Source organism: Cygnus olor, chromosome Z, assembly GCF_009769625.2.
Source record: "Cygnus olor isolate bCygOlo1 chromosome Z, bCygOlo1.pri.v2, whole genome shotgun sequence".
In the NCBI taxonomy this organism is placed as follows: Eukaryota; Metazoa; Chordata; class Aves; order Anseriformes; family Anatidae; genus Cygnus; species Cygnus olor.
The window spans coordinates 15,787,383-15,803,257 of NC_049198.1; the positions used below are offsets into that span (position 1 = coordinate 15,787,383).

Genomic DNA, 15,875 nt, shown 5'->3' on the forward strand with positions numbered 1-15,875 from the left:
GAATAGTTTATCTGTTTTCAATCCCTTCTCTAAACTTTTCTTTTACTTTCTATATCTCTAACTAGCATTAAAGTCATCATTTAATCTTTCATATGTATACATCTATGTTGGAGACATACTCTGCTATAAAAACTGAACAATTACACTTCACACCTTAAATCCCATTTCTATTAAGAACATGAACATTATCCCTTGTATTGTGAACTCAAAATAAGGAACAGAGTAGAATCATCAGTCCATTATTTAGCATGGAATAAGCTTGAATAAAATTAAAAAAAGAAAAAATCCAGGTCTTTAAACACTGCCTCAGTCTCTGTGTCTATAAAAAGAGGAAATAACATAGCTATATTTCAAGATTTGGCTAGCTAATGTCTATAGAATGAAAAAGCCCAACACTGGACAGGAAACCTAGGTTCTAAAGCATGGTATTTGTAGTTTTTCTTTAACAAGTAAGAATTTTACTACTTGTTACTTTCATTTTTGCTGCAACTCATGCAGCTTCTGGCCATTACTTTTCAAAAGTAAACATGGAGCTATTGGTCCAAGTATAGAAATATCACTACAGTAGAACAGTCTTTTGGCCTAAAACAGGACTTTGTAATACTATCACTTTATGAAAAGTTCTTAAGCAGTTGAAAAGTTCACCTTACCATATCGTTATTTTGGTTTAGAGGTATTTTAACTTTTTGTTCCTAATGGAAGCCAATTAGAAAAATGGGGGCAAGAGGTTAGACATATATCTGGTCTCCCTGTTTAACATAGAGGTTTATCTTTTGCATGTTGCTGATGATCATTTGGAAGGACGGGCCCAAAGAAGAAAAACTCCACCCTAACACTTACATATTTTTCTGTTATGAAAAAGACTTCCGTTTCTCATTTGACATATTAAATATCTCTGCCTTAAAAACCTGTATTTTTCAGCTTTGTGTTTAATTGTTGGATCCAAGAAAAAGGGTGAAGAAATAAGACAGATCTTGCTTGGGCTGACACTTTTAAAACATAGGCTATAGCAGGCATGTCTCTCATTATGTTTAAGTGAATTAGTCTGTTTCCTTTAAAAAAGAAGGGGGAAAAAAAGGAGAGATTAACAAGCCACCAAGGGCCTGCTGTAAGATTTTGACACTTTTAGTGGCTTGTGACATATGACTTGTGAGTATAAGCTCTCCTTCAAAACCAGAAAACAAATCTACTATTTGGATGAGGAATAATAATAATAATAATAATAATAATAATAATAATAATAATAATAAAATCACAAACCAAGAAACTCTGCTACTACAAGGTCATGTTAACTAGAATTTATTAGGAAGGTATTTATTGGAACAAGAGAATGACATAAGTTCTTTAACTGACTAAACTCTAAGATTATTATTAGATATCTAGAAGTTTCTAACATTTGTCATCCTCTGCTTGGGTAAAACATATGCTATGGTCCTTCTGGAGGCATTAATCTCACATGTCCAAATAATGAAATAATACAGATTTCTACTTATTCACAAGATGTTTCACAATGTGAAAGTTTTTACGTCATAAACTTGATAGAGCAAGCTCTTGGAGGTTCTTACAGCAATAGGTACTGAAGGATTAGATGTGAAAATGAGTGCTCATTAGGGCCTTTACAGATTCTTTGGAAACTTATCTTGTGAAGAACATTAGTTGCATCATCATGCAATCTACTTTTGTATTATCAGTATGTGTCTGAGTGTAAAACAGGAGTTTTGCAGGTAGAACAGCCATAGCTTGGGACACAAAACATCTATAAATGAAAAGGTCATGTATATGTTTATGTTTGACTACTGTGAAAAACAGAAAGTGTGATGTGGCTGTTGGTCTTACAGTAAACTATATCTGAAAATGATTAGATCTCATGCACTGGTAGGAAGAAAGATTCTGAAACTACTAATACAAGATAGTTAGTTGAAAAGTGAGCAACATTAATATTAGAAGATGTCAGACTGAAGTTTACTCAAACACGAAAAATATGTTCCCATCCCCGTATGGACTTAATGAGAAGTATCTGGTAACCTCAGCTATAACTTCTTGTATTGACCACAAGGTAACAGAAAGCAGTAAGAAGTTTTCAGGTATTGTTTTTCCTGCTCATCATTACAGATACTTTTTGAGTCTGCATTGGTGTGTGAGCACAAATACACATATCCCTTACATCTGTTGCTCCCTTTTCAAGGATTTTAAATGGTGATTAAGATTTAAAGGTCCCTGGATAGGAGAGCTAACATTTCTCCCATCAACCCAGCAACAACTTTTTTTTTACAACATTACTGAATTTAATAGATCAGGCAACACTGAAGATCTTTCTCAATATAAGCACCATTATTTGCTTTCATTTATTTATTTATTTATTTCATTTTGGACACAGCAGTTACTATAATTTAGTTTGTATTGGATGACTAGATAGGGTTTGTTATGCCCTGAGTACTGTTGAAAACCAAAAAGGTTACATTTTGCTGACCTTTCTGATCTACTGTGTACATTAATAAAACCAGCAAACCTAAAAGGAAAGAGTTCCACAGAAAAAATATTATAGATATTTTACAATAGTGTTTGTCCCCAAATCCTCATCTTTGCAAAACGTTTCCTGTTTCATAAGCAGAATCAGCTGCAAGCAAGTCCACAAATGCATGTGTGGCAGAACTGAAGGAATAAAGCAAGCATGGTGAATTTTGAGCAAATCTGGATAATGCTTTGAGGAATTATTTGGTGTGTGGTCTGAGGCAAGAAGCCACAGAGAGGCGGAAGTTAATCTTATGTACTCCCCAGCTGCAGATATGTCTTTTTCAGAGCAGACTGCAGCAGGAGACACAGAAGAAATGACCAAGAGACCAGATTAATACCACATGAGCCAAGTGTCAGCCTCATTATATGTGTTTTCACTAGAGTTGAAAAGACTTTAACTTGGATGGCTGTCATTTCAAAGAGAAGTTGTGACATGTAAAAGTAACTGTAATAAATTAAACTGAAAGAGTAATGTCTGTGACACCAAAGAGGAGATATCTACAATAAAAAGAAAGGTAGGAAAAGAAATAAAATAATAATAATATTAAAAATCCTGTAGCTTTACTCCGAGACCTAGGCAACATTTCAGAGAAATTAAGGCAGTGCCAAAACTGCATAATAGGACCAAATATGAAAATTATTAGGCAGAAATCATGCTCAAATTCCTTTGACTGGTAGGCCTAACAGTAAGAAGAAGAAAGTGAAATAAATCACTATTTTAACTATTTAATCATGGGGATTATATAGATCCTTGAGCTGAAACATCCTAATGTTTAGACCTTTAAAATAAGATCAAGGTTGATATTCCTTAAGATCATAATGGTCATGCAGCACAACCAGATCTCAGATCAGCATGACAGAAGGGCAGATCCAATTTGTGCCTACACCCATGTTTTTTCAGAAGCTATTTTGCCATTAACTTTTCTATTACGCTATACAGCGTTTGTTGAGTAATCTTGACAGTGCTTGCAAGAGAAGCTATGGAATGTTTCTTTTCCAGTGGAAGCTTAAGTTTTTGCTGATCAAAGGACAAACACCTAAGTCTGCTGGAGTTAAGAAGTAGCTTAGTAGCTTACTCTTTCCCTTCTATAAAGAGGACAAAACTGCCCTTCCTATTCCTTATAACCAAGCATTTCTGTAAAAAGAGAATCATTACCTTCCTGGTGGGCTTTTTTTTTTTTTTTTTTTTTTTTTCCTGGCACTCATCGCCATGTTACAGGTGTGTTTCATAAATAATGTGTTTTCATAACACCCTTGCTCATGGAAGAAGTATTACTACCTTGATTTTATAAACAGCAAGGAGCCAAAGAGAGACAAGAAACAAATATATGTATAAATTTTGGGGTACAATGGACAAAAATCATATACGGGACCTGATATTTCACAATCGCTAACACTCTATTACACTTCACAAACTCAAGTTTTACTTCCTGTAGACTATCCTTGTACCAAATTGTCCAGTCTTCTTCCCTTTCCCTTTGAAGTAAACGGATTCCTCCTCTGTGTTGCTTGGCTATCAGCTAGGGAAGCTTGGAGAAATCAGAAAACACCCCCAGATCCCTTTATGCCTTGGCTATCTTCACCTCTTGTGCTGAAGGATGTGAGCCTTTAGTTCTTCACATGTCCATGTCATTATTCCAGTACATATGCTTTTCAGCCTTGTTATGATTTAAAATTCCATCATAGTCTTAAAGAATGTTTCTAAATTTTGCACGAAAATTTGCTTCATCAAAGAATGCTGGTGCTGGACCTTTTCTTCCAGCCAGTTTATTTGCAAACTTCAGGTAGTAGCTGTTCTCCACCTGAAATGAATTTCCTCATCCCAAACCTCTTATAATGAGGTATTTTACACTTGCGTTACTAGTAGTAATCTTTCTATGTCTTTCATATAATGATCTTAAAATGTTTTAGCAATATTTTTAGCAATATTTTTAGCAACATCACTGGGTTCAATCTTGTAGCTCCTTAATATACAACTTTCTCCAGCTGTGAAGTAATTGGCAATCACTGTTCTTGACTGGTTTATGGAATATGAAAAAAGAAAGTACCAAACAGTACTACTAACTCCCATGAAATGTACAGAGTGGGGTTGCAATTCCCACCCTCAAGGTCATTTGCACATGTGAAGCTGTGAGAGAAATGGCACATTTCTCCACATAGTACTCGGAGAAGAGATTATTGTTAGTATTGTTCCCCTTCCCTATCCTGCACTATCTCCCACAGTGTTTTGACTATAGGAAACATTGTCATTGCCAGGATTGATAGATTGCTAGTCTGCATGATCTCAGCATCTCCCTCCATCTTCCTTGGCCTAGGATTGTGGCTGGCCACAAAGCAAAATCCAAGAGAAGCAGCAAAATTGCTTGAATTGAATCCATTCTGGGGCTCAGAAAGGGCATGATTTGCAGCTCCCACTGCTAACTTTAGTAAATTTTGTTATGGTTCCTTAAGCAATTTAAACTGTGCATTGCCCTAAGAAGTGAGCTATTTTTTGTGTGAGCTCATGAGTTATAGGAAGCAGAAGTAATGCTGTTCTGGAAATAAAAAGTAATAGACATGACAGTAAATGTTTCTGTTCATAATAATTTGCATACTTGCACAATATGTGCCTTCATCCAGTATCTTCACGTGTAAGTATAAAGGCTGAAATGCTCATTTCCTTCTATTAGTTACATGCTGCTCACTTTCCGAGATATTTCTGTCAGAAGCAGGTAAACTACTAGTTTTGAAGAGCTTGGAATGTTTAGGATGTCTGTACCTCAGATCACCTGGTGAAACTCAGTTTGTATGAACATTCCACTCCAATTTACACATGGTTGAGTCCCTTGAACAAATTAACTACTTCTGCCCCAGATACCCAGTAAGGGTAGCAGCAAAACTGCATGTATATCTCTTCCAGGAGGAAATTATCATTTCAGCTTCTGAAGAGCCAGGTGAGCATCCAGATACAGACCTTGAGGCAGACTAGTAACAAGTGGCCACCGCTCAGCTCAGACAGTTAGCTCTAGTCTCTTTCTGTTGCTTCTTTTCATGTTACCATTAGCTTTGCAGCTATAAATTCTCAGTGAGCACACAATTAATCTCTGTATTGTGGTTACTAGCAGTAGCATTTTGACAAAGGAAACGTGTCCTGTCATCAAGATATGGGCCATGTCCACCGCATTGCTTTCCTTGAGAAAGGGGAGAAGGACACAGTGATATTAACTAAGGTTAAAGTTGCCAAAGGTTTTAGATTCTTCACGTGGGTGGGAGAGGTACTTCCAGATCAACATGGTTTACCCTTTTTAATGTTTACCCCCATGCAAATCCATAGAGAAAAAATGATTATCTGGGAAATATGCAGTGAACAAACCTTGTTCTGTTGAAGTCAAAGACAGTTTCAGTGAGTATCAGGAGGCTTAGCATCTCCTAAAATGTTGTTAAAAACATCTGAAAATGTGGCAGTAAAACTATAGTCCTATAAAACCTACTTCATGTTAAATACAGTCATTCTGTGTTCTTTCACAGAGCATATATTCCTATCGTCACTGTAGTAACAGTTATTGGATATATGAGCTTGTAACTATGTAACTACTTCAAATCTTAAAGATAAGCTTACAAAAGATGACATACTTGATAACACTAAACATATCAGTCATAAAAAATAACCTATTCCATCCCTCCCAAATTAAAACACTTAGAAGTCTACGGATGTATAGGTGTCCTTCAGGTGTATGTTTCTCATACCAAATGTAGTGGATAGTGAAAAACTAGCATAGTGAAAAAAAAAAAAACAAACAAACAAACACACCAAAACCCCAGTTTTTTCTTCTTTAACACAGGTTTGTTTGTGGCTGCTTTTCTTACTCCCGAGGGCAAAGTATGATCACCTTTCTGCTTGCAAGTAGTCAGCACTGATTTTGACACTAGGAATAATGCATGCTACTAATCCTCTTGAAGAGGATAATCTGAAGAAGAGAATGCCAGAGCACATACCAAATCATATTGACAGAATAGGGTTAGTGAAGATACAATGGAAGTGGGGGTAGGAGTGGGGAGATTTTATAACTCAACATTGATTGCACACTTTTAAACAAATTCAACAGGCACCTTGATGAATTTGCAGCTTCATAGGTTCAGGAAGTGAGAAAACTGATGATGCAGTGAGATAAGATGGGGCAATTCAATGGCTTCACTACTGCCAGAATGGGTAGGCCACGTTCCTGTCTCCCACGTGGAACATATGCTACCCCTATTTCTTTCTTGTCATCCTTTCTAGTGTTGCTCTGGCACTCATCACAATTCCCTTCCCCTTCCTCTAATGCTGGCATGGTATCATTGATTTATTCCCAACTTCCACTTAGCACCACAACTTAATTGCAACTAAAGAGTACCCTGAATGCTTCCAAAATGCTTTAGTGTCCCCTCCCCAACTCCCACGTACACTGACTGCAGCTTGCACAGATGTGCATTAGGAACCTGAAAGAAAATTTACATTCCTTTTATTTCTATGCTATGTTTTGAACCTCTACTATCAGTGGCAGAAGAAGGAAGAAAAACTAGACCCGTCAGGTCCCCCGTTTTCACCTCTGCTCCCTATGTAGGAGGAATCAGGAACTGCAAAAAACAACCAACTTTGTCTTTCACATGTTTTCCACCATGAAAGGAGCAGGCATCATATTGCTTTACTAAATCAAGGTTTATGAAAGATCTGATCTTTGTTTTTATATAAAATTTATGAGCACTCATGTTTATAGTATAGCCTTTTCCTCTCTTGCACAATATCAGAAATTTCAGAAGGGGGGTTGGGGGTGGAAGGAATGAAACTTTTTGGTGTAATTTCAACATTTCCTTTTTCTTGAAAGTCAGCCTCAATGCGTGTGAAAATTCCTCTTTAACTGTAAAAGATATACACTACTGACAGATTATTTAGAGGTAAATGTGAAAGGGGACAGGCTAATAATTCTTTAGGCTAACTATAAAATATGGGAATGCTTTACAGCTGACACTGTGAGTATATCAACCCAGTAATTGGATGCACGTGTTAGTAGCAGTAAAAAGGCACTGTCCAGTTGTCCACCTTACATGGGAATCTACTTTGAGTGTATTCTTTGATTTACTGTTGCAATTAGAACTGAATGTTCAAAGAAAGAACACAAGTAACCTAATTTAAAGCAAAGAGTGCCTTTAAAGCTATTATGTAGCGTGTGACCAGGCTTACTTGCAACCATTTCATTCCCCTGCAACTTCCATTTGTTGCACTGTGTGTATGAAGTAGCAAAACCAGTTTTAATAATGCATTCAGCTAATGAATTAATATCCATCCAGTGATTAAAATATAAACTATTTTTTCCTCATACACCTCCCCTTGAAGATATTTATTTTCTTCATAAAAACAGAGAGCTTTCCCATGCAGGATTTTCAAAACTTCATGTAACAGTGTTTCCTGTCTCCCTTTTACTATGTAGTAACTGACAGAGATGTTTTACAACAAATTGGCCCTAGCAACAAAAACAATTAATGCAGATAGGAAAGAGTCTTTTCAGGTCACAAACCTTATGCTTGCAAGTACCATTATGAATTCTTTGTGTTCAAGGTATCTGAACAATGAAAGGCTGCAAGATGTGAAAGCATTGCATCAAAATAAGTTGTTGAAGTAAAGGAAGGTTTTTTTTTTTTTTTAAATAAATACATGCATTTAGACTAGTGTACTTCTACATACCTAGTGACCAAGACACATATATGTACTCATATTGCTCAATGCATCTCCATTTCTGATCTGATATTTAGCTTTCCTTAGCCCAAATAAGCAAAGCTTACTTCCATAGAGTCTCATCAAGCTGACATTGGCTGTTAATGTTGATAAACCTTCAAACTATTTATGCTGTTCAAAGTGTCAGAAGTCACTAGATGATAAACCACAGAATATTAGGATAAGACAGTTCATTGTCTTACGGCAACTGCGAGGAATGGTGCCAAGGTGCGCAAACTGAAATGTCAACTCAGTGCTGTTTTGGGAAGGAAAGAACTCTAAGACCTTCATTCAGAAAACTTCAGAAAACTGAGAAAACAAACAAAAACAAGACATGAAAGGAGCATTAGAACAAGTCCCAAGCTGACTGAATTATTTAATGATGCTATTGCTATCATCCAAATATCAGCCTTATGAATAAAAATGCAATACTGTTTAAAAGGATCATTTTTTCCCATTAAGAACCTTCCCAATGTGATTTTATTACTCACTCAGAGGAAAGGTCAGGAAACCTCCATGAGAGGAGATGCTGCTCTATGCTCATATAAGTACCCACTGTTTTTAACTTAAGACACACAGGTTAACAAGATTTGCTAACAGGATGGTTTTTCCCTTTCTGAAATGAGAGGCTCTGTGGAAGAAATGAAAACTCCCCTATTGCAGAATCTGACTGAACTCCCATTTGAAGTGAAAAGACCCCGATTCACACACACAGCTCAAAGACATCTGAAAGTCATCTTAACATACTTTATTTCAAAACAGAGGATCTTATCCTATGAGTGAATGCATCCAAGATGTTTCAAAAGTGTAAGCACATTCTATAGCGCTCACTCAACTACCACCATCTTCAAGGGAAGTTTTGACTGAGTCATACCTAAGAATCATCCCATTAAAACAGCAACATGGCATCTCTGACCCTGTATGCATCTTGCTCTCACTCTTCTGAGGTTTTAAGGACAAACTTTCAATTGCCCCATTTTTTTTTTTTTCCCCAAGAGGTTATAAGTTAGATTTATGAAGACAAAAAGACTTCTTACAGCTGTATATTTTGAACAGATTTATGACAGGGCTACAGTATCAGCATGTAGGGTCTGCAAGGCAGGAATGCAGTAAGGGTAACAGGAGAGTGTCATGTAGACATTAAATAGTACAATTCTTTCCACATTCATAAATCCTAAGTGCCTAAGGTTGTACACTGCTGGTTATAAATTATGTAACTGAGTTCTGCAGGGGAAAAAAAAAGAAACCTAAAGTGAGAAATCATCTCCATAAAAACATAAATTTCATACTAAAGAAAAAGAAAAACAAGATTCAACTTACTTCACTGAGACAGCATTATTTCATATTTTAAGTCATTTTAATTGGTAACAAAATAAAACATCTCTTATAGAGTAAAACAACAAAACACATATGACTACTAATTAGTCTTTAGAAAAATAGAGAAAAGTTCTCAGGTTAATTTACAAACACCAGCTTGTGAAGAGTTGATAAACCCAAACAGCTAGCTTAAGCATGTCCGGAAGCAAAAGAATGTATTTTACCAAGTATTCTAACCTGTTTTGAACTGTACATCTGAGATTAATGTACCAAAAAACATTTGAGGTATACTTAAAAAAATGAGTATCAAACTGAGTATACTTAATCAGAACACTTTTGTTGTTGTGTGTACACAATTCAATACATACTATAAATCTGTATTTACATGTCATGCATACACTTAAAACCCTCATTAGCAATGTTCAGCGTTTCTAGCAATTAGAGTCATTGTCTACAATTTTTTTGGCCTACAGAGCAAGCCTTGAAACTTTCTTGCTATTATTCACTATATTGCTAATCTGATCCCACACTGACTATAGCAAAACCAAAGACTTCCAAGGACTTCAGGAGATATTAAAGCCATTCATAAAAGATAATTGCATACTCAGGGGAAAAGCCTGGAGTAGGTTAGCTTGTGAGCAGTAGCTAATTATTTCTTGCTAGCTCTCTCAGTGAAAACTCTTGTTCTGCAACTGCAGTGCTTTTGCACTGTTTGGATTAATCCACTTTGGATGCTCAGAAGGCCAATTAATAGCCTCCCACCTGGTGTAAGACCTTTTAGCTTTGCTTGAGCTAAACCAGCCCACAGAACTGAGGACCCAGCCCCTTGTCCACCTACTTTGAGCAGAGGTGACACCAGACAGTGTCTGTGCCGCCATCTACCGTAGGTTTTGCATAGCACTGCTTGGTCCAAAACGCAGGAATCGGTCCAGTAATTCTTCCCTCGAATGGGCAGTCTCAATGACATAAACTACACTCCCTAAACATCTACCTCAATAACGGCTTTACCCTGTAATCCTCGCTCAGGCAGAACTGCCACTACAGCCTGCACGTTAGCTGCTGCTAATTAACCATTGCTTACTGTGTTACCACTCTTCACCTACTAAGATCTGTACTGTAAATTTGAAGCCCATGTGCCTCTTAGCACTATTTACGGTTGCCTGAAAAGTCGATTAAAAATAACATAACACTCAAAAGTGTGTTCAAGTTTCGTAGAAGCAGTTTATCATAAGTACTATGCAGCCCAGTGCATGACGACCATTAAACCCAAAGACTCACCATCTTCAGGAAAGCTATCTAGGTGAAAATCAGGTCAGAATCTGCACCATGCAGTTCTCTCTCCAAGTTTACATATGGATAAAGCTATTGTTGGTCTTCCCAGATGTCAAGTTACAGCAATTTATTTTTTTTAATTACACTTCAGAATTTTATTTTTTTTCCCCCACCAAAATACTTAAGACTCCAGAAAGCAGTGCAGCTGTCCTTGTTCATATACACAAATGACTCTACCAAGGCAAGGGATTTCACAGCTGTGGTGCTGAGGGACAAGCTATCACTATAATGTTACTCTTTGAGAAAAAAACTCCAGTTGCAAGGAACAATAAAACAAGACCTAAAAAGGGTCCTGCTTTTATCTGGAGATACACACACTCCAGCTCTCCTAAATGCTGCAAGTTCTCCTAGCTTCCTGATGGTGTGTTCAGAAGCCACCTCTGTTCCCATTACCCTATAGGTAGAGAAAGGCTGATGGAAAAGTTCCAAGCAATCAAGTTGGAAAATGTTTGCCAAAGTAAACTTTTATTTAGTGCACTTTACACAATATTTATAGAGAAAATCTAAGGATGCTGTTTGAGCCATTTTAAAGTCTGGGGACTAAGTTCTATTTTCTGAATGTTTATTCTGACTTTCTCCCACTGTTCTTCTTACTTGACAGTGCTTAATTGGCAGCCAGCCATGAAAGCTGTTGTCTAATTACACAACATATCATGATCTTAGAGACCTACAGATAAGGCTTTACTGCAGCATAAATGGACTTTAAACATTAGCATATGAGAAAAAGAAAATTAGCCTCCAAATTAGATTTCAAACAAAGTCTTGTGTGTCAATAGTCACTGTTATTTGTTTAGGAAAGCATGATTTTGAAGGAGGAACTTCTATTAAAGATTAGATAGCCTTTAACGTTAAACAGGCTACAATTTAGTGGGTTGGCTGACTAGCCCCTTATGCATGGCAGAAATTTGTTCACATGTAATTACACATTTTAGACTATCTTAATGATACCACATATTTGCATGGAATCAGTCCAGCTGGAGATTATGGCAGCACTCTGATTACACAGCTACGTGGAAGTGATGAAAAGCACAGATTTAGTGAGTCACTTGCAACATTTTGCTACACAGACACCCTTGAAATTAAGACATGGTAAATGTCTACATGAATGGTCTCAGCCTATGTGCTCTTACAGAAAACACAATTTCACACTGCAAGTTATAGTGTGTGTTAAACAGGAAGATATAACTGTTTGACTTGTCTTCTGCTAGCTAAAGTGTAATCATTTCGTGTTTGAAGATGTTGTTGTATCACACTGTGGGGTTAGCAAGTTACATGCCCTAGGACGATGGGAGTCCTTTCTTCACTACTTGTAAACTCGAGAAACAGGATACGTCTATGTGTGACACAACCATTGGTTAGCATTTACATGAAAAAAACAAAACAAAACAAAACATTCTTCACCCCTTAAATAAATATTCTGCAGATGTGAAAAATAACCAGGACATCACCCAGAATGCCAGTTCTGTTTCTGATACACTGGCTAGAACTCTAGGAAAAAGGAATCACATCCCAGAGTTACAGGGAGTTGTTGATGCACATAGACCAAGAGTAGAAAGATGTAATGTACATTGCAGATTATGCTACCTCTTCTTGGCAAGATTTTGCAGAAACTCATGCATGTCTGCAACTTTACTCGCTAAACAGTTCTGCAGGCTAAGTGGGGCTGCTCAGGCGAGCATTTACTTCTCTGAATATACCGTTGTCAATTTGGCCCCTAAAAGACTGTGCTGCAGGAATATTCTACACAGCATGCCTTTGTGTTTTCTGTGATGCACACAATGTTTGCAGAATCCCATTTGAGGGGAATCACGCTATCCTCATCTGCAAATACAAGTTATCAGAGAAATAGGGCTAGGCTAGGACCTAGTTCCACACACACTCATTGAAGTGAAACCTTCATCATAGCTCTTTCTTTCAAGAATTTGGCTTCCTATGAAATATAAAAGGGAAGTGGTAAGATTCGGCTGCCTTGACATCTAAACCCTTTACAAACGTTAAGCATATGATAAAGTATGAACTTGCTAGGTGAAGCAAGTGAAACAGCAACATATGATACATCAGCCCTCTCCTCCCTTCTTGTACGCCTGTATTATGGGTATTTAATAGAAATAGAGTGGAATTAACAGTAATGCCTATCCTACAGCAGGGCAACCTGCTCAAGTATTCCGTACTTTACACATTAGCTAGCAGGGGAGCTACTTAAGTCACTTTAAGTTGTTTTAAATTAATGGGAGATTTATCCTCAGGTTTATCTGGATTTATGAAAAACAACCCAAGAACCAAGGAGCGGTACTCCAACACTTGCGTAAGAGAGCTTACTTTTGCAGCACGTCCCTATAGTGGGATGCAGTCACTTAAGAGTTACAATGCAATATATTGTGATTTACTACAGTTGCTTCAGTTTGAGACTGCACAGGCAAGAAAACCGAATAAATGTTACATTTCTAGCACTGACAGCCAGAAATACATTACCAGAAGCACGCTATTACTAAAAGCCTAATTAGTACCACAGAAAAGCTGGAAAGTACAGCCATGGAAACAGCCATACGGCTTTTACTTTGAAATCATTTCTTCAAGACGAAAAAAAAAAAAAATGACAATGAAATGTGTGTGAGGTCTGCGCGAGTCCAGCCCCAGATGTTTACAATGGGGCGCGGAGCAGCACCGAGGCTGCTGCGAACCCGAGTGCGGCGCGGGTGTCAGCGGAGCGGCGGCGGGAGGAAAAGCCCCTTCCCCGGGATCGGGGACGGGGGGGCGCGGGGCAGGCGGCCACGTTGGGGCTCAGAGAGCGAAGAGCGTGTGTGCACGGGGGGAGATGGGTGCATTGTTTTAATATAGCGTTCTCGTCGAGGCACGTTAATGACAGGGGATAATGATTTTCAGACTCGGGAGACAATGTCCCGCCAACCCACCCTCCATCCCTCGCCCCCCCACACGCTCCGCGCCACATCCTTTGCAAATATTTTCTAATTTGCTCTTCTGCCAGGCAGCGGAGCGAGCGGCGCTCGGCGAAGCCATTTGCAAAGCAAATGCCTGCCGGAGAGCGCGGCAGAGACGGGCGGGCAGCGGGGTCCCGGCGGAGCTCACCCCACCTCCGCCCCGAGCCCCCTCCCCGGCCCTTCCCCAGCCGGGGCCTCGGGCGCAGGGTCCGGGGGATCCGCGGCCGGGGGAGCCGGGGTCCGGCGTCGGAGCCGTACTTACTGAAGGGGCAGTTCTCCTTCTTGGTGCCGCTGACCTTGCCGTTCTTCTCGATCTTGAGAAAGTACTTGTTGTAAGAGTAGAGCTTCCTCTTGCGCACGTCGCCTTGGAGGTGATTGTAGCTCCGCACGTGTCTCCCCGCACTGGAAGGAGAGGAGAAGGACGAGGGGAAGGAGGAGGATGATGAAGAAGAAGAGTTGGTGGCCTCCGGGGACAGCATGTCCTGGCTGAGGTCATGGCAGGTGACAGGCACAGAAGACACCAAGAAGAGCAGCAGCAAGCAGCAACAAGGCAGGTGGGAAAAGGCTGAGGCACCATTTGTCAGTATCCATTTGCACATTGTACTGAAACTCTGGGCGCTGGAAAATGTCTTATCAAAAGAAACATACTGGAAGGGTAAAACCTGGTAAAAGGCAAGTGGAGAGCCGGTGGTTGCTGCTTCTGGTTAGATCCCTCTGAGCTCTGATCTGGCCTGAAGTAAGTGCACCAACATCCATAACTCAGGGGACAAATCGCCTCAGAAGTTGCTGCCTTTTAATCCTTCGAGTCCTCCCTCAGAAAAAAGAGCTGTTGGTTTTTTTTGGGGGGGTTGCTGTGGTTAATCCTCTTTCCTTTTTCTCTTCCCCTCCCCACCCCCCCCACCACATACACACACACTCCCCAACCTGGTTTGAGACTTCCCAGTAGTTATTTTGTTCTCTTCCTCACTCCTTTCTTCACCATCTTAGATGCAGAAAGGTCTGAAAAATAGATGACAGCAAAGTGAACAACAACAACAACAAAAATAAATAATAACCAGCGGAAAGGGGTGCTGGAAGGGATTTTTCACACACACCCCTTTACACACACACTCGCACTCACACTTTGTGGCTTTGCACCTTCTTCTGATCCCCACCCCCTTGCCTTTTTGCAAATCCCAAACCAGTTGCACAACTCGTCCTTTCTCACTGACAACCCCAGAGGAGGCAGTTTCTTTGTTTTGCTTTGAATTCTCCAGAACAGTATTAAAAAAAAAAAAAAATCCAGAGAGAGAAAGAAAGAAAGAGAGGGAAAAATCCCAACTTGTCTCCCCCCCCCTTCCCTTCCCTTCCCTTTCCTTTTCCCTTCCCTTCCCTCCCCCTTTGGTTGTAAACAGGTTGGAAGCTGTAGCCTAAATGTCAGCGATTACAAGTCAGAGGTGGGATGTGCCTCTGGTGGTCAACCCTTATTTGCAGGGGGTCAAGCAGCGGTGGGACATCTGAAACCCTTTTGCAGTTGGAGCGAGCAGTGCCTGCTGCGAAGGGAGCCTCGGGAGCTGCCCTGGCTTCCTCCGGGCGGCAGCGGCAGCAGCAGCCGCCGCTGCCTTCAGCTCGCTGCTAATTGCTCCTAAAGCGTTCTTCTCCTCGGAGTGCTGGCCACCAGCATGGCTTGGAGACTCATGCCTTACTAATTTCCCTGTCTTACAGGCTGAACCAATCCCCTCCAGGGAGGCTACCTTCCCCCCTCGCCCCCCGCTTCCAAGGGAAGAAAGAAAAAAAAAAACAAAAAAAACAAACTTGTTTTCTAGCGAAGGATTTTATTTTATTTTTTTGGCAGTGAAGTGCTTGAGAAAGCCACCTGGAGCTTGTTGCCTGCTAGATCTCCCCCTCCCCCCTGCTGGAGGAGGGGTTGGTGGAGGGGCTGGAAAGAAGTATATACTACAGGCAGACCCTGGAAAAGCAGATTATATGCTGGTCGGAGAGAGTAAAAAGGGAAGAGACATAATTAGCTCCTTTTCCTTCTTCTTTGCCAGCTTCCATGGAGG

General features: G+C 39.7%; 1 protein-coding gene across 6 annotated transcripts in view; it reads right to left on the bottom strand.

Moving 5' to 3' along the window:
• FGF10 (fibroblast growth factor 10) overlaps nucleotides 1-15,533 on the bottom strand; it is a 65,224-nt gene extending 49,691 nt beyond the window's left edge. The window contains exons 1-3 of one of the 6 annotated variants that reach the window (XM_040541008.1): nucleotides 15,261-15,533; nucleotides 14,758-14,832; nucleotides 14,096-14,659 (exon numbers count right to left, since the gene is read on the bottom strand). In XM_040541008.1, coding sequence (XP_040396942.1) covers nucleotides 14,096-14,432 — 337 coding nt within the window. In that variant the 5' untranslated portion in view covers nucleotides 14,433-14,659; nucleotides 14,758-14,832; nucleotides 15,261-15,533. Of the gene's footprint in view, nucleotides 1-14,095; nucleotides 14,660-14,757; nucleotides 14,833-14,953; nucleotides 15,105-15,260 lie in introns of those variants that run through there. The other 5 variants (XM_040541005.1, XM_040541011.1, XM_040541007.1 and 2 more) reach the window with 5 other exon arrangements.
• Between the last annotated feature and the right edge of the window lie 342 nt (nucleotides 15,534-15,875).